The sequence below is a fragment of the Triturus cristatus genome, chromosome 3_2 (genome assembly GCF_964204655.1).
Source record: "Triturus cristatus chromosome 3_2, aTriCri1.1, whole genome shotgun sequence".
NCBI lineage: Eukaryota > Metazoa > Chordata > Amphibia > Caudata > Salamandridae > Triturus > Triturus cristatus.
Genome location: NC_140584.1, coordinates 927,847,719 through 927,870,329, shown reverse-complemented (window position 1 = coordinate 927,870,329; position 22,611 = coordinate 927,847,719). Strand labels below are relative to the sequence as shown.

The 22,611-nt window shown below is 42.9% G+C and overlaps 1 protein-coding gene across 6 annotated transcripts in view; it reads right to left on the bottom strand.

Moving 5' to 3' along the window:
- VMP1 (vacuole membrane protein 1) overlaps positions 1 to 22,611 on the bottom strand; it is an 810,872-nt gene that overhangs the window by 131,528 nt on the left and 656,733 nt on the right. For all 6 annotated transcript variants that reach the window (XM_085649403.1, XM_085649406.1, XM_085649404.1 and 3 more), the window contains one exon: positions 4,603 to 4,719. In XM_085649403.1, coding sequence (XP_085505529.1) covers positions 4,603 to 4,719 — 117 coding nt within the window. The remainder of the gene's footprint in view (positions 1 to 4,602; positions 4,720 to 22,611) is intronic.

Genomic DNA, 22,611 nt, shown 5'->3' with positions numbered 1-22,611 from the left:
AATGAAGAAATGGTGTAAAGATCACACCTTCAGGATGGGGGGTGCGGGGAATGATAAGGGTGGGTGGGGAAATCTTAGTAATATACAGCATTAGACAATTTCTATTCTCTCAAAATGGGATGACAGTATGGATTGGGTGTGGCGGGGTGGGGGTGGGGGTGGGGGTGGGGGTGGGGTGGTGGTACTACGTGCCAGTTCACTGTCCACTCAAACTAAGTACCTTTGAAACAGCCGGTAGGATGTTGAGAAAACAGGAGGATTGTAATGACCAAAGGGCATGTGGGTAATCCAAATGTTGCTTCAGGAGGGGATACCTCATCTGTTAAAAATCCTGGATTTGGACCTGTAGTAGCACATCAGTTTCCTAGTAGGTCAATCCCATTTCTTGTAATCAGTCCTTGGATTACAGAGCCTCTGTCAGCCTCCATATGCTTATTATGTACGCTTCTGTAACAGTGAGGTAGGTATCAATCTATCTCCTGCAGTGATTCATCAAGTTTGACAGCTGGACTTCGTTTAGGATCTTCTTCAGTTGTAGTCACTTATCGATATAATTTCTGACCAATTTTGTTTTAACACCCTCTCGTGGTTGGGGCAGTACGACAACACATGGATAAGACCAGAGTTTAAATGGTGTGATCTCCAGCAGGTTATTTGTGAATGTAGGCACTTTGTGTAGGTGTGCACGTGTCCAGAGCCAATTGAATATGATCTTAAAGAAGCTGAATTTCAGCCTGGCTTCCTGTAGGCATAAGCTCAATTGAGCCTCTCCTATCTTTTCAGATAAGAGGGCCATGATATGAAGAGTGCTGCTTCAGCTGGTCTAGAGAAGAGTTCAGCAATAAGTGTCATATTTTCTTGATATTCACCGCAAAGGTGCGGACTGAAGAAACAGACCGTAGGTGAAGACGATCTGTAAATTATTCTGTGAATTATTTGGATGTAATGAGAACGCAATATTGTAAAATGGATGATGGAAAGCCATGGAATGGGTGAATATGTCCATGGTAACTCAGAACCATAGATGCCTGGCTGCAGATTTCTTGATTAAGAAAATGTTCGTGTTCCTCAAAGTAGGGAGCTTCAGGATGTAGGAAATTACCAATTTTCATCTTTCATGGTATTGGGAGTGAAGTGTCAAGCTAGTACCCATCCAATAAAGTATGTATGTCGAAGCCTTTACCGTCTCTTAGCAAGTTTTCTTCAAGGAGCAACGATGACGGCCAGGTGGTCATTTCAGGAACAAATGGGCTAACTGTAAACATGGTTACGATATTGTATACATCTTCGCTTGTCCATATTGGTCAGACAAAGTCCTCCAGGTTATGTGGCTGCATAACGTCTTGTGGCTGGAATTCATTTTTCATTGCATGGACTGCACAGCCATTTTATATGCCACATTCTGTAGGTAGTCAATGGGGTGAAACTGCTCTTTCTGCAGGGGAAAGCATCAACATATGAAGCAGCGTATTCTGCATGAATCACGTGGTATCATAATGTAGTATCCCAAATCTGCTAGCAGACCCAATGTTATACAAACCAGCTCAATTTACAGAAAAGCAATGCTGTGCGAAGCAATAAAACCTACAGAACATACACAATCATGAGCCGGCAGCTCATTCTATATACAGATCGATAATTATGTAAAGCAGCTTATTGTACAGGTAGAAGCACTGTCACGAGAGACACCTGTGTCTAAAGGTAAAAGTATGGTCAGAAGAAGCTCATTCTATACACGGATGCATCATCATGAGAAACCAATCATGCTGCAGGCGGCGGAATCCTCACGTAAAGCAGCTCATTCTGGAGGCACACACATCTCGTGAAGCAGCTCATCCTGGAGGCAGAGGCATCATCTTGTGTGACACCTCATTCTGGAGGCACAAACCATCACGCAAAGCAGCTCATCCTGGAGGCAGAAGCACCATCTTGTGTGGCGCACCATCTTGTGAAGCAGCTCATCCTGGCGGCAGAGGCATCGTCTTATGTGGCAGCGGATTCTGGAGGCACACACCATCACGCAAAGCAGCTCATCCTGGAGGTGGAGGCATTATCTTGAGTGGCACCTTATTCTGGAGGCACACACCATCACATGAAGCAGCTCATCCTGGAGGCAGGCACATTATTACATGAAGCAACTCATTATGGAGGCAGGCGCATTATTACATGAAGCAGCTCGTTCTGGAGCTACACGCGTCATCTCGTGAAGCCTCTCATCCTGGAGGCAGAGGCATCATCTTGTGTAACAGCTCATCCTGGAGGTAGAGGAATCATCTCATGAAGTAGCTCGTCCTGGAGGCAGAGGCATCATCTTGTGTAGCAGCTCATCCTGGAGGTAGAGGCATTATCTTGTGTAGCAGCTCATCCTGGAAGTAGGCACATTATCATACGAAGCAGCTCATCCTGGAGGCAGAGGCATCATCTTGTGTAGCAGCTCATCCTGGTGGTAGAGGCATCATCTTGTGTAGCAGCTCATCCTGGAGGTATGCACATCATATGAAGCAGCTCATCCTGGAGGCAGAGGCATCATCTTGTGTAGCAGCTCATCCTGGTGGTAGAGGCATTATCTTGTGTAGCAGCTCATCCTGGAGGTAGGCACATTATCGCAGCTCATCCTGGAGGCAGGCATCCTCTTGTGTAGCAGCTCATCCTAGAGGTATGCGCATTATCATATGAAGCAGCTCATCCTGGAGGCAGTGGCATAATTTTGTATAGCAGCTCATCCTGGAGGTTGAGGCATTATCTTGTGTAGCAGCTCATCCTGGAAGTAGGCACATTATCATATGAAGCAGCTCATCCTAGAGGCAGACGCTCCATCTCGTGAAGTAGCTCATCCTGGAGGCAGGCACCTTATCAGATCATGCAACTCATTCTGGAGACAGAGGCCTCATAACTTGAAGCAGCTCATCCTGGAGGCAGAGGCATCATCTTGTGTAGCAGCTCATCCTGGAGGTATGCACATTATCATATGAAGCAGCTCATCCTGGAGGCAGAGGCATCATCTTGTGTAGCAGCTCATCCTGGTGGTAGAGGCATTATCTTGTGTAGCAGCTCATCCTGGAGGTAGGCACATTATCGCAGCTCATCCTGGAGGCAGAGGCATCATCTTGTGTAGCAGCTCATCCTGGAGGTATGCGCATTATCATATGAAGCAGCCATCCTGGAGGCAGAGGCATCATCTTGTGTAGCAGCTCATCCTGGAGGTATGCGCATTATCATATGAAGCAGCTCATCCTGGAGGCAGAGGCATAATTTTGTATAGCAGCTCATCCTGGAGGTAGAGGCATTATCTTGTGTAGCAGCTCATCCTGGAAGTAGGCACATTATCATATGAAGCAGCTCATCCTAGAGGCAGACGCTCCATCTCGTGAAGTAGCTCATCCTGGAGGCAGGCACCTTATCAGATCATGCAACTCATTCTGGAGACAGAGGCCTCATAACTTGAAGCAGCTCATCCTGGAGGCAGAGGCATCATCTTGTGTAGCAGCTCATCCTGGAGGTATGCACATTATCATATGAAGCAGCTCATCCTGGAGGCAGAGGCATCATCTTGTGTAGCAGCTCATCCTGGTGGTAGAGGCATTATCTTGTGTAGCAGCTCATCCTGGAGGTAGGCACATTATCGCAGCTCATCCTGGAGGCAGAGGCATCATCTTGTGTAGCAGCTCATCCTGGAGGTATGCGCATTATCATATGAAGCAGCCATCCTGGAGGCAGAGGCATCATCTCGTGAAGTAGCTCATCCTGGAGTCAGGCGCCTTACTAGATCATGCAACTCATTCTGGAGACAGAGGCATCATAACTTGAAGCAGCTCATTCTGGCGGTACATCCATCATCACAGGAAGCAGCTTGGAATTAGATGCATTATCATGTGAAGCAGCTCATTCTGCAAGCAGGCGCATTACCACGTCAAGTACTCTTTTCACAGGTAGATGCAGCACCACTTGAAGCAGCTCATTCAGCAGGTAGATGCATCAAGTGATAGCTAATTTTGCTTTCAGGTGCATTATTGAATGCGGTAGAGCATTCTGCAAACAAAAACATCATGACATGAGAGCGTGTTTTACATCCAAATGCACCAACATACTCACCCAGGGGCGCACATGGAAAAGATCAGACAAAAGCACCGAAACCTCTGCTCAGTGTGCAAAGTTAGACAGAATAATAAAAAAAAAATCATGTGTTCCTTAGATGACTGTCTTGAGGCAGCTCGCAACAACCTCAAAGTAAATAAATTATTCAAAAGCAGCGAAGTATATGGAATTAAAGTCAGACAGGTCTTAGGGTTACTCCATATGAAAGAGTTCATGTTATGAAATGTGAGTATGTCATGGCTATGAAGCTCCGCATCCGGAGGAAACCCTCAGTAAATAGCTTGGCTAACCAATTATTTCCTGTGTGGTGAAGGTGGTAACGGTTTGCACAGTTGTTGAGGGTTTGTTCTTCAAGTGTAGAGACCAGTAGGTTTATTGATAGTGACTTGGTTAGACCACGGTCCCTCACAGGTGGGTTACGTACCACCTGCCATGAGCATATGGAATAAAAAGTAGCATGTCTCAGTCAAATCAAAGGAGATCAAAATTTCTAGAGCACATATTTACCTGGATATGCATCTTTATGATAGCTTTCCCAATCAATGTCGCTCCAAAGAAGGTCCAGAAAGGAACAAGGAAGTGTCCACATGTTATTCCAGCTAGATCAAAGAGCGGATTTGGAATCTGAAGAGAGAGAACGGACAACAAAATCTTTGAGTCAATGAGAAACGCTCATCTTGGAAAAGAAAGGCAACCTTCAGGAGCAGCAAGACAAGGAAGATGTGTCAGAAGAAAACTGCCACAAATGCAACAGTAGAGAATACCCATTTGTTAAATCACAAACTATATTAAATATCATAAAATGACGTACATCAATCAACATGTTATAAAATGAAAGAGCTGTGTACCTGTGTTACAACCATTATAAAATAAAAACCACGTGTCCTTTTTCAAAAACAATGAATCAGGGCTCAGTATGCATGATAAATCCACTTCTGCTGCAATTCAAACTAAAGAGAAAGCTTTGTCAATCAAAAATGATTACTTTAAAGTAAAGTACAAAAAGCCTCAAATATATCAAGAATGGACATTCTGAAAAACTGCTTGATTTATATTTTTTCTGCAGTTCACGTACAATCTGACATTGTCTACTGGTGCACCAAACTATCGGAAAAATATTTGTCAGCAAATATAAAATTCTCAAGTGCCTCTACTAAGTCTATGCACTACCAGTAGAGTCTTGAAAAAGGCAGATGGAAGCATTAAGGAATCCAGCAGGATCTTTAGGAAGCCACTAAAGGCAACAGAAGTTTTGAGATCTTTGTAACAAACCTACATTGTCTAACAGCACACCAAAGTTCAAGCACACAGGAGATCATAACCATTTTAAAATGTACTCTCCAGCGGGAAAGGCCTTATTTCAAGCTTCTCAATTTGTGTTTTGCTACTTAAGGTGAAGTGATGCCACATGTTCAAACACTAAAAAAGATATGGTGACCTGAAGGCATTTTCCCAGCACTTGACTTCCTTATGACTCTTCTTGGAGCTGTAGCCTTGGATCAATTTAGTTCAACCCTTTAGAGAAAAGTACCAGATTATTAGGGTTGGAGTGGAAGTCTAGGACAGGAAACATGTCCAAGAGACATGGAGTCACTGAAGAACCTTTATATATACCTTAAGGGTGCTAAAGTTAGATGTCATCTAAGGACACAAGCATTGGCAAAGCCTACAAGTCTCGCCTATGCAAGAGCAATTTTCTTTGCAAATAGGTTTTACATCAGTGTGGCTGCTGTTCAGCATGGCTAAAAATTAGTGCGGCAATGGAGAGTGGCATGGGGTGTAGTGTCGTAAAGTGGAGTGGTATGGAGTGGCGTAGAGTTGATTTGAATGTCATGGAGTGGAGGGAGTAGAGTAGAATGTCATAGAATGTAAGGGCGTAAAGTGGAGTAGAGTGGAGTGGCACAGAGTGTCGATGAGTGTTGTAGAGCAGAGTAGATTGTCGTAGAGTGGAGTGGCAAGAGTAGTGTAGGAGAGTGGAATGGCATAGGGTGGAGTAGAGTCAAGTGGAATGGCATAGAATGTAAGAGTGGACAGTTTTGTCATAGAACAGAGTGGAGTAAAGTGGCATAGAGGGAGTCGCATGGAGTGTTGTAGAGGGGAGGAGTGTTGTAGAGTGGCATCGAGTAGAGTGGAGTGTCAGAGTGGAGTAGAGTGTCAGACTGTAGTTGAGTTTAATGAAGCGGCGCCTCAGAGTGGAATACTGTAAGAGTGGAGTGCCGTAGAGTGACCTACAGTGAAGTAGCGCAAAGTACAGTGGTGCACAGTAGACTGGCGTAGAGTGCACTGATTTCGAGGAAAGTGGAGTAGAGTGCAGTGGTATAGAGAAGATTGCTTCAGAATAGAGTGTAGTGGCGTACAGTGGAGTGTTTCAGGGTAGAGTGCAGTGGCACAGTGTTGTAGAGTGTAGTGGCGTCGAGAGCACTGGGTTTGAGTAAATTGGTGTTGAGTGCATCGGTGTAGAGTGCAGTGATTTAGAGTAGAGTGGGGTAGAAGACAGTGGGGTAGTAGGCAGTGGCATACAGAAGAGTTGTGCAGAGAAGACTGAAGTAGAGGGGCGTAGTGTAAAGTGGCAGAGTGAAATGGCGTGGAATGGTGCGGAGTGAAGTGGTGTAGGGTAGAGTGCAGTGAGAGTAGTGGCGTAGAGGGCAGTAGAGCGCATTTAGGTGGTGCAGAGTAGAGTGCAATACATAGAGCTCAGTGGCGCAGGGTAGAGTGCTGCAGAGTTCAGTGGCGGAGAGTGCAGTGTTTTATAGTGTTGTAGAGCAGAGTGGCATAGAGTGCATTGGTGTAGAGTGCAGCGACGTAGAGTGGTTCGTAAGTGGTGAAGAGTGTTGCAGAGTAGAGTGCAGTGGCGGACAGTGCAGTGATGCAGAGTAGATTGGTGTAGTGGAGTAGAGTGTACTGGTTTTGTGTAAAGTGGCATTGGGTGAAGCGGCGTAGATTAGAGTGGAGTGGAGCAGGGTGGATTGCAGTGGCAGAGTGAAATGGCGAAGAGTGGAATAGAGTGGTGTAGAGCGCAGTGGCGTAGAGTAGATTGTTTCACTTTAGAGTGCAGTGGTGCAGAGTAGGTTAGAGTGACTGAGTGGTTTTATGAAGAGTGCATTGGTGTAGAGTGGAACGATGCAGAGTAGTGTAGTGGCGTACACTGCATTGGAATAGTGTACCAGAGTGGCGGAGTGGAGAGTAGAGTACAGTGGCATAGAGTGCAGTAGTGCAGAAAAGAGTGGTGAATAGTAGAGTGGCATGGAATGGTGTAGAGTGGTGTAGCCGGCAGTGATGCAGAGTAGTTGTAGTAGAGTGCAGTGGTTTAGAGTAGAGTGGCAGAGAGTAGATGGGCGCAGCATAGAACGCAGTAGTGTGGAGTAGACTTGCATAGAATGCCATGGCGTAGAGTAGATTGTTTCAGAGTAGAGTAAAGTGGCGTAGAATGGAGAGGAGCAGGGTAGAGTGCAGTGTTGCAGAGTAGAGAGGTGCAGAGTGTATTAGTTTCAAGTAAAGAGGTGTTGAGTGCAGTGGTAAACAGTGCAACTGCGAATAACACAGTTGCGTGGAGTAGCGCAGGGTAGATTGCAGTGGCGTAGAATGTAATGGCGCAGAGTGGCGTAGAGCTGATAAAGTGGCGCACGGAGCAGGGGCACAGAGTAGAGCAGTACAGAGTGAAGGGGCGCAGAGTAGAGTGGAGCAGAGTGGGGTAGAGTGCACTGTTGCAGGGGAGAGTGGGGTAGAGCAGAGAGGGGTGGAGGACAATGGGTAGAGAGGCGTATGGTGGTGTGGAGTAAAGTGGAGTATGCATGCTGTGGTAGCGCACTGCCAATTAAACCAACACATCTTCAATTGAAATGACCATTACATTAACAAAGACATAGCTTTACTGATAAAATATACAGCGCGCAAACGATAATGTGTGGAAATGTATCCACAAAATGTATTGATTTGATTTTCAGCACAGTACATTTACAAACATTTTTTAAAAAAAATGTGTGCTAGAAAAGGTGAGTATATCGAACTACCTGAGAAAGTAGAAAGTAAAGCCTTTTAAAATATGCACTTTATTGAATGTGGTCTCTTGGCTGGCGAAGTAGCTTTTAGCAACGTTTGTGGGCTGCAAAAGTAAAAGCACTTTTAGCGGTCCGGAAAGTGGTGGACTGGAGGGGGAGGGTAGCGGAGGGGAGGCAGGGCCATTGTCGTTCTCCTGGATCTGTTGGCCGCATTTGACACCGTGAACCACACAGTGTTGGTGTGGTGGCTGAGGGATGTAGGAATTGGGGAGTCATCCCTTACCCCCTCTCCTCGTTTCTGGAGGACAGGAAACAGAGCTTGAGCTGGGACAGCTTACAATCTGATAGTTTCTACCTTCCCTGTGGAGTCCCACAGGGATCGGCTCTGTCCCCGGCGTTATTCAACGTCTATGTGACGCTGCTGGCTAGACTCGTCAGGAAATATGGTTTCACATTTGTCTCTTATGCTGACGACTCACAAGTTGAGATATCTATATTGGACAAGCCTGAGACCACAGCTGCTAGCTTTTACACCTGTCTAACGGATATCATGAATTAGATGAGCCTAAGTTTCTTGAAGATCAATACAAAACTGAAGTGATAGAGTTTGGCAATGGGAAATCCTTGTGGAACAACTCCGGGTGGCCGTCCGAGGCGGGTGAATGTCCCCACCCTGTCTCGAAGGTCAGGAATCTTGGAGTCATCTTTCACGACAAGCTTAACTTCTCAGCGCAGGTCAATAGTCTAACGTCTGCCAGTTTCTTTCTATTAAAGACCTTATGTAAGATCTTTCCTTTTATTCCTCCCAAACTACAGAAGACGGTAATGGTGGCCCTCTTTCTGTCCAAATTGGACTATTGAAACGCGCTGTTCTTGGGTATCGACAAAGTCCAGATAAAAAAAACTGCAATCTTTACAGAATGCCGCAGCACTATTATTCTTGAACCTTCCCAAGGGCCATCCTACGTCGCAGGGTATAAGGGCGTTATACTGACATTCAGGAAATGATCACACCTTACACTTCCTCCCGAAACCTCCGTTCGGCCAGTCTCGGCCTGATTTGCACCCCTAAGACTAGACAAGCGAGATGGGGTGGTAGGACCTTGTCCAGTTGTGCAACAAAGCTGTGGAACAAAATGCCAGTGGCTCTGAGACTTCAATCCAACCTATTACTCTTCAGGAAACACCCTGAAAACCCGGCTGTTTACACCCGAGCAGACTTAGCGTAGTCTCAGCTCTTCGCTTACACACACCAGCGCCAAGACGCCTCGGTATTCGAGCGCTTAATATGCTTCATATCGTCATCATTATCATCAGGATGAGAAGTCCACCTGCCCAACAATATTTTGTCTAATTTCCTTAAATCTGGGTCTTCCCACACATTAATAATGGTTTAGCTGTCGCCCTGACATATTTTATAAGTTAAGGAAGGGGGCGGGGGTTGAAAGTACTTGATGGGTAAGGAGGTGTATTAAGATGAATTATTAACTTGTCTGTCATATCAGCAGGTAATACGGGGGGCAAGGTAAACGAAACTGAGTTACGCATCAAAACACTATATCATAGGGCCCACACCCAAGTGAAAACAAAGTACGTAAAAAAATTGGTTATCCATCTAGGCTTTCAGGACTGGACGGTATTTTTCATCACCTGCGGGTACTACAATCTCAAGGTGAAAAATACTTTTGAAGGGAGATATTATCTGATGCTCAGAATTTACACATTTTCTTGAATTTTAATACACACAGTATGTAACAAGTAACTGTGCGTGGACTAATAATGGCATGGAGAAATTCTGGTGGATTATCAACCCATGATTCCAAAAGTAGGGTGAATTGCAAATGTCACTAGAACATAGAGATGGTTTTATTGATCCATAATGAAGGTTACCAATTGTGTATCTTTTATTATTATTTTGTGGTGAAGCTAGCATGAGAATGACTCTCCCCTTCCCCCAACTTTATTTTTTTTCAAGGAGGAAATGTTTTATTAAAAATAGTAAATCAACTCCATCTTTCGATCGTTCCTTCCTATGGTCTGGTGGCCCCTCACGTATAGCCTTTATCAACAGCCGACAATCCCCGTAAGAAGGGGCCACTATGGGTGGTAAATCTCCAAAGTTACTACCGAGCCTTATAGTTGATCGTTCTCAACGACGGGTTCAGTGATGGCTGGGACGATCAGACTTACTGAGGAGAACTCTCCCTACTAGGCCTGCACAATAATATGGCCATCTTGTAAGGCGCACCGACACTCCATACCCTCCTGGATATTACCCAGGTGGTCTTCCCGAGTTAGAGAGTCAACGCAACTTCTGGGCAGGGCCTGCCGACTGATGGGGCTGACCCCCTTTGGGAAGGGAAGGGGCTAAACCATACGACAGGCCTGGAGGCCTTTCATAAATGGGAAAACATAGGCAACGCAGTTGTTGGGGATGGCTGGATGGGCACCCACATAATGACTTTCTATGAGTGGTTGTGCCATCCGGCAAAATATGAATTTTGAACCCACCGCGTTTGGTGATATGAACTTAGCCACACATATTACACACATACATCTACATGTTCCAAAATATAAACCGTTCTCAACTTTTCTTTACTAAGAACTCACAAGCTTTACAGCTGAAAAAAATCAAAGGCCTTCACTTAACTGGCTGCCTGTGACCACGTACAGAACAATCCGTTTATTCCATTACTTCTGTAATTTGCTTTTAGTTTGGAACACCACTTACAGACTTTAACGTGAGGAGTGGTGTACAATTTACAACTTTTTATCCTTTGTTCACATCTTTGGTTACCCCAAAAGAGGATAAAACAGACTCCGTACGTTACTTAACCTTCGGTAACGCCTTATCTGGTTGAGACTATCTAGCCGCAGATTCCTTACCTTAAAATTATCCCAGCCCATCCTTTCTTTGTTCTGTCGTATCGCACGAAGAGTTAGTCATCCACCTGGAACTCTCATGTGCAGTCAAGTTAGAAAGACAACGCTCTTTTTGGGTAAAAACTATGAAGTTGCTCCTCCTCCTCCTCCTCCTCGGACGGATGAGGCGGAGACTAAAAGTAGGCAGAGTGATAAACTGAAAGGGAGTGATCAATTTCAGGAGAAAGGAAGCTCTTGTACGAAGCACAAGTATGTCTGGGTAGATGTTCAGATAAGGAGGCTTGGATGACAACGTCTGAAGCTCACTGATCCTTCGAGCAGACGTTATAGCCATGAGACAAGCCATCTTGATGGTAAGGAGCCTGAGTGGACAATTGTGAAAGGTTCAACGGAAGCGCACATAAGGAAAATGAGGACGAGATAGAGGTCCCACTGCAGCATAATGAAGAGAGAAGGTGAAACCAAATGTTGTAAACCTTTCCAAAACCTATTTACAAAAGAGGATTTGAAAAGGGATGGCTGATCAGGCAAACGTAGAAAAGCTGAAATGGCAGAGACAGCCCTTCAGAGTGCCCAGAGTAGACCCTGCTGGGCAAGGGAAATGATGAAAAGCAGAACATGATAAATGGGGGCAGAAAGGGGATTGATTTATCTTTCTGTACATTATGGCACAAATTTTCCCCAAAAGCAGGCATAAACCGTCTCGTTGGAGGGACGCTTGGCTGCCAAGATAACGTTACAGACTTTGGGAAGAAGGTCGAAAGCTGTAAACTATCGCCGCTCAAACTCCACGCATGAAGTGTAGCGTAGTTCCTATATTCCTGATAGGCTCTGCGCATTGGAATAATATACACTATAGTTTTGACATAGGACTGAGGTCAGTATGTCTCTATCAAGTACATTAAACTTAATTACTTGTGTGTCAGCTAACTCAGAGGTTACTAGAAACTTCTCGAAAAAACAAGAAGGAATTAGTTTCTGACAATCGCATAAACATGACAACTTTGTTTCCCTTAGAATCGGAACAATCTCAGAATCGTGGAAACAATAGATAACAGATTCACAATATTTACAAAGGTAGTAGTGGTCCGATTGGGAGCACATCACTCCATATGTGCACTGATTGTCAATATACAGTATAGGTGCCCCTCAAGGTTAAAGATTACACCCTACTACCCAAGGTGTAGTTCACTATGGTTAAAATCAAGGTGAAAATGTCAGAAACTGAAGATCAACCTCGGCACTCAATTTTAGTTCATCACTGCTTCTCCAGGAAGGGACGAAAATACGTTAAAATTTGAAAAGAACAGGGACATATCAAAGCCCAAGTGCTGCTGCCAGACTCTCTTTAGAGTACACACTGCTGTCAGAAGACCTAAACCATAAAAAGAACTATAAATTGCTAGAGCTCGCAGATTACTTTGCTAAGTCTTGAAAAAGTTTCAATGGAAACGAAAATCATGTCGGCTGCCGGTCCATCTTTAAAGTGAAAAGATCATTACATCCAGTTTACCAACTTGGAAACTTATATTGTTTGTCTTCAAATATAGTATTTCAATGTATTTGAATGATATGTATAGTACATTTAATGAAAAGTAATGTGTGAAGCATACCTATTGAATTTAATAAAAGAATTGTTTCGCACAACTTAAAATTGAACTAAAATTGAGTGCCGAAGTTTATCTTCAGATAACAGTTTCACTCAGTCAATTGTGCATGCTTCGTTTCTACAGAGTTACACAGAAATAGATAGATGGGCGTTTCAATAAAAAGGGTTCATTGAACAGTCTTATTTCTCGTGCAAGAGATATGAACTGCTACAATCGTAAGACAGAATGCGAAGTATAATACGTACAGCGTCAGCAGTAAGATAAAATAATACTGCAATAGCATGGTTTATAGCTATGACAGATATTCATAGAAATACATACATAAATAACACAGGCTAAAATGTTAATGCTCATCTGCTTCTAGCTAGTTCTACCCCAGTGTACCTAACCTAAGTGTAGTATGAGGTAAGAAGTAGGTGCTGTTTGTCTATAGTCTAGTTTAGCTATAGTTGCCAAGATTTGCCAAAAGTCCCTCTAGGTTCTAGTCTACTCCATACCTTAGAATGAGTGAGGTTGGAATCTCTTTTCGAGTCTCGATCTCTAACACCCCGCAAGGGGAGTCAGAAACACTGGAGCTGGATTCTCTGCAAGGAGGATGACAGCGTCTGGTCAGTGCGTCAGGCGGGGACTTGACTTCATTCCGAACTTGCCGTGTCAAGCCGCGTCGTGCAAGTAGGCAGCCGAACCGTGATTTGCCATGGTAAGTGAAGGTATATTTATACCTTGAAGGTGTTTAGGAATGCCAGTATTAACATAAACGTCGGGCACAAAAACGTCATGAATGAACCCCTGAGGAATAGATGTTCATGCATAATAAATGAGTTCTTGGAGAAATCAATATCCAAGAAAGGGGAAGTCCTAAAGGCTTAAGAGTCTGATTTTCCAAGAACTCGTCGTGACGTAGATGAACGGATGTAGGTGGCCATGCCTGTATTTGGTAAGCGTGGATAATGCCTAAATAAGGGTAGGATTTCTATGCCTAAATATGGGCAATGTGAATTGTGCCTATGTAAGGACATAAATCGGGAACCCTATATACGGTATCTAAATCGACACACAACACCCACTCCACTTTCGTGTGAACGACACTACTAAATTCTAAACATGCTAAAAATATCTAAAATATAGCTACATATGGATGGCTAAGAACATGTATAAAAATATATCCTAAAATGCATAAAAATTGTTGCCATGCATAAAAATGTATTGGTGCTGCACATATTAAAGCAATGTTTCATTCTAAGCATATATGTACATCGAATTCTTATTGAATGAACATAAATATATACATTATGAAATGGCTCGTAAATACAGAAGAAAAAAGGCCGAAACCATTTCATGTCAAGTTACATAAATCAATTGTTATTGACAAGGTGACATATTGTCTCTGAAAGTGTATCAAAGAATTCTGTTCTCTAGGAATCGTTCTACTATAAGCAGATTACTGTGCCATAAAACAGAAAAATTCAAATTAGAAAAAAAAAATTAATCATAGGAAAAAGTTCCAAGTTTAGTCTTTGTTTTGAAATAATGAAGGCCAAATTCAGAGTCTTCCCAGTACACTGTGTGCTGAATCAAAAGTCAGTGTATGAGGATGGAGAAAAAATTAAATCTTCTAATCCTGTAGACAAAAAGTCATCTACAGTTGTAGGTGAAAGTTGGATGACCTCGTTTAGAAGACTAACTGCACATAGATGAGAAGCATCGCGGTCAACATTGGTCGCATCAGCAATGTTCGAATCGGATGTTACCTGCGTGCCTGTTGTGTCCTCTCGTACCTCAGCAGTAGCAATTTGCATCTGTGAGATCTCAATGAATGCAGTCATCAGGATTGGTAGCCGCTGGGGACAACACACAGCATGGGCCGTTACCAGGTCCAGCAGAGTATCGATATCTGTAGGCATGACTGATGGGAGTGTTAGACAGATGTCTAGCACGCATTCTTCACCACAAAGCAGGCAGCGTAGAACAGGTAAGATGCAATCTTGCCAGATTGGTCTGAATGACAGAAACCATGTGGTATTTAATTCTCGTAGACGAGGTAAACCCAAAATTTGGACGATGCGCTCATGACATCTTATTACCAATAGAGCTCTCTCTATGTTGCTTGGAGTGACGTCGGTGATTTGGCTTGTCATATCGGAGCAGTAGGTGCAAAAATAGGATCCCTGAAACGAGTCCAAAGAGTAGTGGCAGTCTGCCAAACACAGAGTGCACGAAGTTGGGAATCATTCCGAGGACTGCTTGAAAAGGTGCTAACAGTCCTGAACACACGGTCTTAAATACATGTACAATACCGCTCGTATCAGACATGTTTAAGATACGTTCTAACATTTCTGAGAAATATATAGGGCAGTTTGTATTTAAAAGGGCATGTATCTCGGCGGAAGTCCTTGCGACTTGTGGATCATAGGTTTATTTGGCCGAGGTCAGTGGCACAGTTTGTTGTAAAAGAATGGCTTTCATTCTGCTTAGAGTATCAATTCGTATAGAAGAGATGTTCAGTGAAGGCCATAGAGGTGACTCCCTGACTGTCTGTATCTGTGGAAACAAGACTTGCATACAGCAAGTGACACCTGGATGTAACCGTTACTAGATATGGGATACCTGGCAGCATGCCACAGCAGCTGTGATCATTCAACAAGAGGTAACTTCCATTCGAAAGTAGTCCAAAAATTGGATTAACCACTGCAGCTGGTGAGCCTTGCAGGTGATAGGATAAGTTTGTAGTGGAACCATCGCGGTCCCGGGTAAATTAATACCCTGACAAAGGAGAGAACCGCTTAGTGCGTTTTCACAGTTCATACCGCTAAGAAACACTTCACACCCCCCACTCCAACATCTATGTGTGTAAGGTAAATCCCAAGATGTCTTGATGTATTCTTTACCCAACCTTTCATATTTGCCTGCTGGTATATGTTTTAGGCAATATTGAAAATGGAAAGTTGTAACAGGCAGAGTAATTTTACCATGTATGATCCATTCAGTAGCTGTTTTTTCTGCCACCGTGAATGGTAATTTTTCCAGTTTTTCAATGCTCAGCACCGTATAGTCTGCTCCCCTTTGTGCCAGTTTGATCTGTTTATCAGTGAGATTAAATTCTAAAAACAGTGACGTAGTGTTGATTAAACGCCAAGGCACATAGCCTGAAAGCAAGTTTTGGAGTGTCCAGCCTAATAGCATTATAGAACGTAATTGAGACTGACCATGTTGCAGCATGACCAATTCTTGTTCCGTGATGCCTATGGCAGAAGACACAATGCTGTCCAATGAATATATCCTGGACGACAGTCGTTAACCCATTGTCAACTACAGAGAGAGATTTCTCTAAATTAATACGATCAATTTCTCGTATTCATTCTGCAGTCTCCGCTTGGATAATCTTCCATATTTCATTAAAAGCAGCGTAGATACTGGCACATATGAAACGTTTTTGACACGGTTTTCTTGGTCCTAGCAAGAATTCCCTAAGGTCTGAGCCTTCTTTAAGTAAAGACAAGCACTGTTTTACATACTGCAGTGTAGCTTTCTGTAGCCATTCAAGGCAGAGATTCCCTACACTGTATGATGTTACTACCCCTGGATGCGGTCTTTGAACATAGCGTGTGTCTGGCCTATTGATAGTGAAACCCTGTGTTTTGTTCAGGAATCGATCTTGACAGTTGTTTGTGTCTGTGGGCCAGAGTAACCATTTTTCCATTCTGGATCTGATCTTTTGTGATGCAAAATATTATGTACGTTGACCTTCCCCCGCGTAGTGCTATTACTTGCAGGTATAGGTATGGTCGGTGTGTTCATGTCTTTGATCTTAGCTAACCCAAGACAAGACGTTTGTTGGACAGTGTCATTCAAAAACATAATTTGCTCAGGGATGATACAGGCTCTAAAATAAAGCTTCTACCCCCTGCACTTGCCAATCTTTTGTACCCAGACAGATTTTGTCTCAATGTTGTCTTTCCAAAAGTCGAAACCCTGTCTAGACAGTTGGGCAATAAAGGCTGCAGAATAAATCTGTTTCGTATTGTTTAACATATTTTTCGTTCCTGTCTTATTCATATTCTTGAAATAAAACTATTCTGGATTTGATAAGTTGAACCCTGAAAAATAAGGAACTTTCATTGCAAACGTTTTTGAGCTACCCTTTGGAGGTGTAGGACAATGTCCCCATTGGTTATACATAAATACATTTCTAGGTGATGCAGTTTTATGCAAGAAATGATGACCATAGTGGTTATACCAATACATTTGTTCATAGTCTGATGAACCCTCTAAATATTCATGATTTGTGAATACTGCAGACATTTCTAGATCAGACATCATGTTATTAACAGTCTCAAAGTCGCAATCATCCGAAAAGGTACTACAGGCAATAAAGTCACTTAATTACATTTTAAATAAGTGTGGAAACTTCAACTGTTCCGACGGGCCAAAAATGTCATATTCAGTTCTGTCCCAAACTATACCATCTGGTATCGGAACAGCTGTGAAGTTCACTGCTGACAAGTATCTTGCTTCACAATGGGATGATTTGCTTGGCTGGAGAAGTAAGTTCACTCTTTTACTTGCTGTCTCCATTTGAATATATCTTCCATTTATCAGCATACCCAGAGTTATTACCAGAGCTAACCAAAGTAGAAATAAGAATATTCCCAAAAAAATCCATAGTTCAATCCATGGTGAAACCAAATAAGTCTTTTTCAGGAGATGAGAAAAGTCTGTTGCTTGTTCTTTGTGCTGGCGTCGTTTCTGGTTTGCTGGGATCCTCAGAAAACATATCAAAGTTAATGAAATAGCCAGAGGCAGTTCTGTCGATGGTTAGAATTGCATCAGGATTCGTTGAAAATAGCTGAAACCAGTTGATCACTTGTTACTTCGTTGTAGACAGGTGTATCAGGACGAACTGTTATTTGGGTTTCAAGAGGGACGAGCTCCATAGCTTTGTTGCTTAGTCCTTCATTTCTCACTGTAGAATCTTCAAAGGTGATGAGTCTCTCAGTTTGAACCTCTTGGATTGTAGCTAGCGAAGTGCGCCTGTTATATTTTCGGAGTCCACTTGGCCTACTGCTTAGTATCGGCGACAGTGTGGTTTGATCAGGTCGATGGACACAAATCTTTTCTCCTTTTTACCAGCAAGGGGCGGCAGTAGTACTGTTCTTGATCCGTGGATTGCTAGGACAGGTACTGGTTGTCTATAAGAAGGCCCAAATTCCTTCTTGCCCGGGATCTTTTCTCTCACAAGTTCACCAAGCTTTGGGATCCAGACAAGCCTTGCTGGGACGGTTGGTTTTTCCCCAGTGGTGGCTGGCTTCAGGAACACGTTGCTTTGTTTCGATCTTAGTTCATTTAAGTCCTGTAAAACAACCAAACGATCTGATATCATACTTTTTATTTTCCACCACTGTGCCTTTCATGTCAAGGTCCGGAATCAACATTCTAGTTCCAAATAGGACTTCATATGGCGTGACACCCCCTAGAGAACTTCTTGGAAAATTGTTTAATGAGCGTTGGACTCCAAAAAGAAGTTTTACTCACCCGAACCCAATACCCTAGCTGTTATAAACTGCTTAATGTCCCGTTTTTTTCTTTCCACAACAGAATTTCCCTCAGGATGGAATGGAGAAGAGTACCGCAATGCTACGCCCAAACTGGCAATGGATTCTTTGTAAGCTCGAGAGCTAAACGCAGGACCCTGGTCAGAATCTAGTGTGCCAATTGCGTATGTGCCGATAGAGACTCGCAAATTTTTTATAACAGTTCGAGCGTCAGCCGAGCGCTGAGGCCACATCCAAAGGAACCTTGAACACGAATCCACTGCGACCATGATATATTTATAGTTACCATCCCTTTGTAAGGGACTGCAGTGGTCCAGGTAAACACATGCTAATGGTTTATCAGCGCGGGGCGTTTCACAGTAGAGACTTTCATCTTCTGGCATATTTCGCAGTCCAAACATAATTCCTGGTCTGTTTCCTAATGCTTGGCCACCAGTATCTCTGTTTTATTAACAATACTGTGGCAGAAACACCTGCATGGGCAGAGGCGATCCCTTCATGTGCTGCTAGGATTAGTCCTAATCTATGTTCCATGTTTATTATTGCCCTATCCCCCACTCCAGGGATTCGAGCAAACGGAACATTGTTCACATCAATTATATATGAGTATTTGAGTGGAAACCTTTTAGGTAACGCTGAACCGCTGCCTTTGCTTGAAGCATTGACAGCCAGTATTATTTCACTGTCTATTTTCATTTTTGAACGAGTGATTGCAGCTACGGAAGCCATTTGCACAGCCCCTTTCGCGGCTTCATGAGCCAATGAATTCCCTTCAACGTGAACGCCATCACGTTGATGACTCAGCGAGTGTATCACGTGAGTGTTTTGTAGTCCGTTTCGCAACTGAACTACTTGTTCCCAAAGCGTTTTATGCTTGATTGTGCCACCTTTTGCATCTTTGAAACCATTTTGAAGCCAATTCTGTAAATATTCATTGTATGATTGAACACAATAAAAAGAATCGCACACTAGGAGTGTGGGGAATTCGCGATCCGTATTTTCAAGTGCCATTTTAAATGCTTGTAGTTCAGCTCGCTGAGCTGTACAATCTCCTAGAGATTGTGTTTTTGTGACCATAGGTCTAAATTTGCCATCAAGCATACGACCTTTAATAATCGCGCATGCTGCACTATAAGCTTGCTTACCCCCTGTAGCGGGTTGTGCAGATCCATCAGTATAAAATATAAATTCGTACTGCTCAAGAGAGAGAATTTCAGTAGGAAGAGGAAATTTGTTGTCGTATTGCAGGAATGCTTGTGTATTTAAATAAGGATCAAAAACATATTCAACATCAGTTGCAGCAAGAGAATTAACCCATTGTATCCATCTTGGATGTAAAGCTTTTGCATTCGGAATGCTCGCTTTTGTAACTGCCTCTAAGGCTGGTACAGGGGTTATGACCATAATGTGTTTCCCCTGTGCTAGGGCTCTTTCTTTTGCTACAGCGGTCTGAACCGTCAGAATTTTTTCTGTCGATGTAAATTTCATTTCTGCTTGCGTATACAAATGTGATTTGTATGCAACTGGTACTTTTTCACCTTCGTTAAGTAGGTGAATCCGCATTGACCCGGAATGATTTGGTTTGCTAAGTTGCATATGTTTACGCATGTTTGTGTTTTGTTGCAAACATTTCAGCTTGAAGTGAACGCAGGATATCAGTGCGTTCCTGTGTCCAATGTGTGATTTTAAAATCAGGTTTGATTAATTCGTAGAGAGGTTTAACCCTTTCTGCGTAGTTTAGAATGCATGTTCTTCCAGAATTTAGGAAACCTAGAATCAACTACGTTTTTCATTGTTTTTGGAGGTTGGAGCAGCGCACACTTTTCTAAAAAGTTGGCTGCCAGGCTTTTGCCTTCACTTGATAGTTCATATCCTAGGAAAAGGACGTTGAGATGGGCAATTCTTGATTTTTTAAATTGAATTTATAACCTTCAGAGGTGAAGCCTCGTCTGTCAGATAGATATCATCCACATATGACAATGCCTTGTCATCATAAATTTGTAGTAACTCTGTTACCCTTGCTGAGACTAACCCTGGAATATTCTTGAATCTCTGAGGGAGACGACAGAATTGACGCTGGGTCCCCATTATTGAGAAAGCTGTCAAATACCTACTTTCAGGTGCTATGTTTTGACAAAAGAAACCGTTAGAAATATCTAATGTGGTTTTATATTTTTTACGCACAATGTTATTCATTAATGCTGTACTATGTGCATTTTGCACAGCAAATGTTTTACAACAAGAGTTTAAGTGTCTGTAATCCAAAACTAGACGATATGTATTGTCTGGTTTGGAAACAGGAAACAAAGGATTGCTCATTGATGAGGTGCATGTTTCAATCACCCCTTGGTATTCAAGTTGATCTAATATCTCCCTGACCTGTTTTTTAGCTTCTTGCTTAATTGGATACTGCCTTTGTGCAACTGGTTGATTTTTTAACTGGATCTTATGGTGAGGCGAGTCCTCATCCCATCCTACATGATTTTTGTATAATGCTGGGGCTTGGGCCACTGCCCATTTCCTGGCATAAGTATATTTTAAATGTACTGGAACATGGTTAGACAAGGCTGGCATAATGATGTCTTCGCCATGTGGGCACTCTGACAAATTCTGGTGGCCAGTCCCGTTCTGCTAGAAGTACATCATAACCCTTTGAAAATCGCTCCAAAAAGAGTGCTTTCACTTTTCTTGGTATGTCTCCCTCCATCCGGAATGTTATTTCATATAACCTTTGTGGAGAACTAACCTTGGTGTCTGCAATCTCAACTTGAATGTCTTCATTCAGGTCCACTGTCTCCAAAAGTCCCTTCAGGTTCTGGCAAGCTATTGATACTTCTGCTGCGCTGTCCAACATTGTCTGAGCCCATTCTCCGTTCTTGAGTTGTTCTCATAATCCTCGGCCTGTCTGATCTTCAGACCTGCTACTTTCTTCTTGGAGAATTGAGGTTTTGTTTTGTTTTTCTGAACGCGTTGATCGTCTTTGGACTTCACGCGTTCTTCTTTTTGATCTGACCGTCCTCTTCTTTCGGATGTCTGTGACGATATCTGAAAGGTACGAGAGGAACGTGTATCAGTATCTTGATACCTGTCAGGTTTTCTCAAATTATCCCTATTGCGGAGGTTATACCTCCTATCAGAGGGCTCCTTTTGAGGAGACCTACCTCGGGATTGAGAATCTTTCTCTTTTGAATGTGGTTTGTTTTTATCCCACTTCTTTTTAGGAGAGGTAGGATTGTTTTTAGTAAAGGCCTTTTCAGGACTTTCAGACAGTTGCGGTTTAACTGGTTTCTCTCCCAAACTGTCTCTGCCTAACTCTTCATAGGATTTTTCAATTATTCTGGCTAGTTCTTGTGGTTGTTCTGTTACATCAAATTCCCTTAATTTCTGGCAGATTGCCACTGATGCTTCTCCTTTAATATTAGATAATATTATTGTTGAGACCTGGTCGAAATCTTTCAGTAACTTCATACCTAAATTCAGAGCAGGCTCTGCCCAGTGTTCGTTTTGAATTTGTTTCAGGACATCAGGTATTACCGCCATAGTTTTAGTGTAGATAGCAGCAAAGACTGTGCCACAAGTGGTGCAGTCTTCCAGATGTGGTGTTATCCCCATTGGTAAACAGATTGTTAGAATGCTATGTTTCTCATAAGGGCTGGAATTAGGAAATACCGCTTCTATTTGAGTAATTGTTTGAGCTATCAAGAACGGAATTTGTTCACGTTTTGTGGGCATTTTACCCATGACTGCATATAAAGTCCGCATGACATATTGAACCAATTGTCTATATATTTTGATTAACTCCTTGAGTTGAGCAAGCAATTCTACGTCTGACATTTCTTCAAAGTCAGGATGAGGTGTATAGCCGGCTAAAATCGGCCATGTTGCTCCTGGTCTACCTAGTGGACCGAGCCTGGTAATGTGATTGTAATGTTTTAGGGCGCCTTTAAACCAGAGATCATGCTCCTGGTATGCGAGTGGAATTTCAATATCCTCGAAAGGAATATATTCCTTAGGTGGTTCATCTTCTTTGTAGAAGTGAAACGTTTTAGTTACTAGATTTGATTCTGGGAATACTATCCATGAATAGAATACCTCTGTCTGGTGAGAATCATGTGCCTCTCTCACAAAAACTGCTCTACCACCTCTTGGTGTTAGGCCATGTTTTATAAGTTTTAGAGTGAAGGCTGTCCTTAATTTGGAGCGATGATTTTCGCATTTTCATCGGTTTCATTAAAACCTGTATAATCAAAAGCTGCTGCAACTTCGTCGGGTACAGCTCCGGTGTCATTATCCTCGTTTAGGGACATTGTTTAATGAAAATTGCAGAGCAAGTTTCAAGGGAACAAAGATAAGGTGCACAATATTTTGGAACACTGTATCCTTCAACGTTGAACAAACCAAACAGCTAATACATAGGATTTTTTGCCCTACTCAGCTATGGCGGATATTATCCCTACCCACTCCAGACGTCTT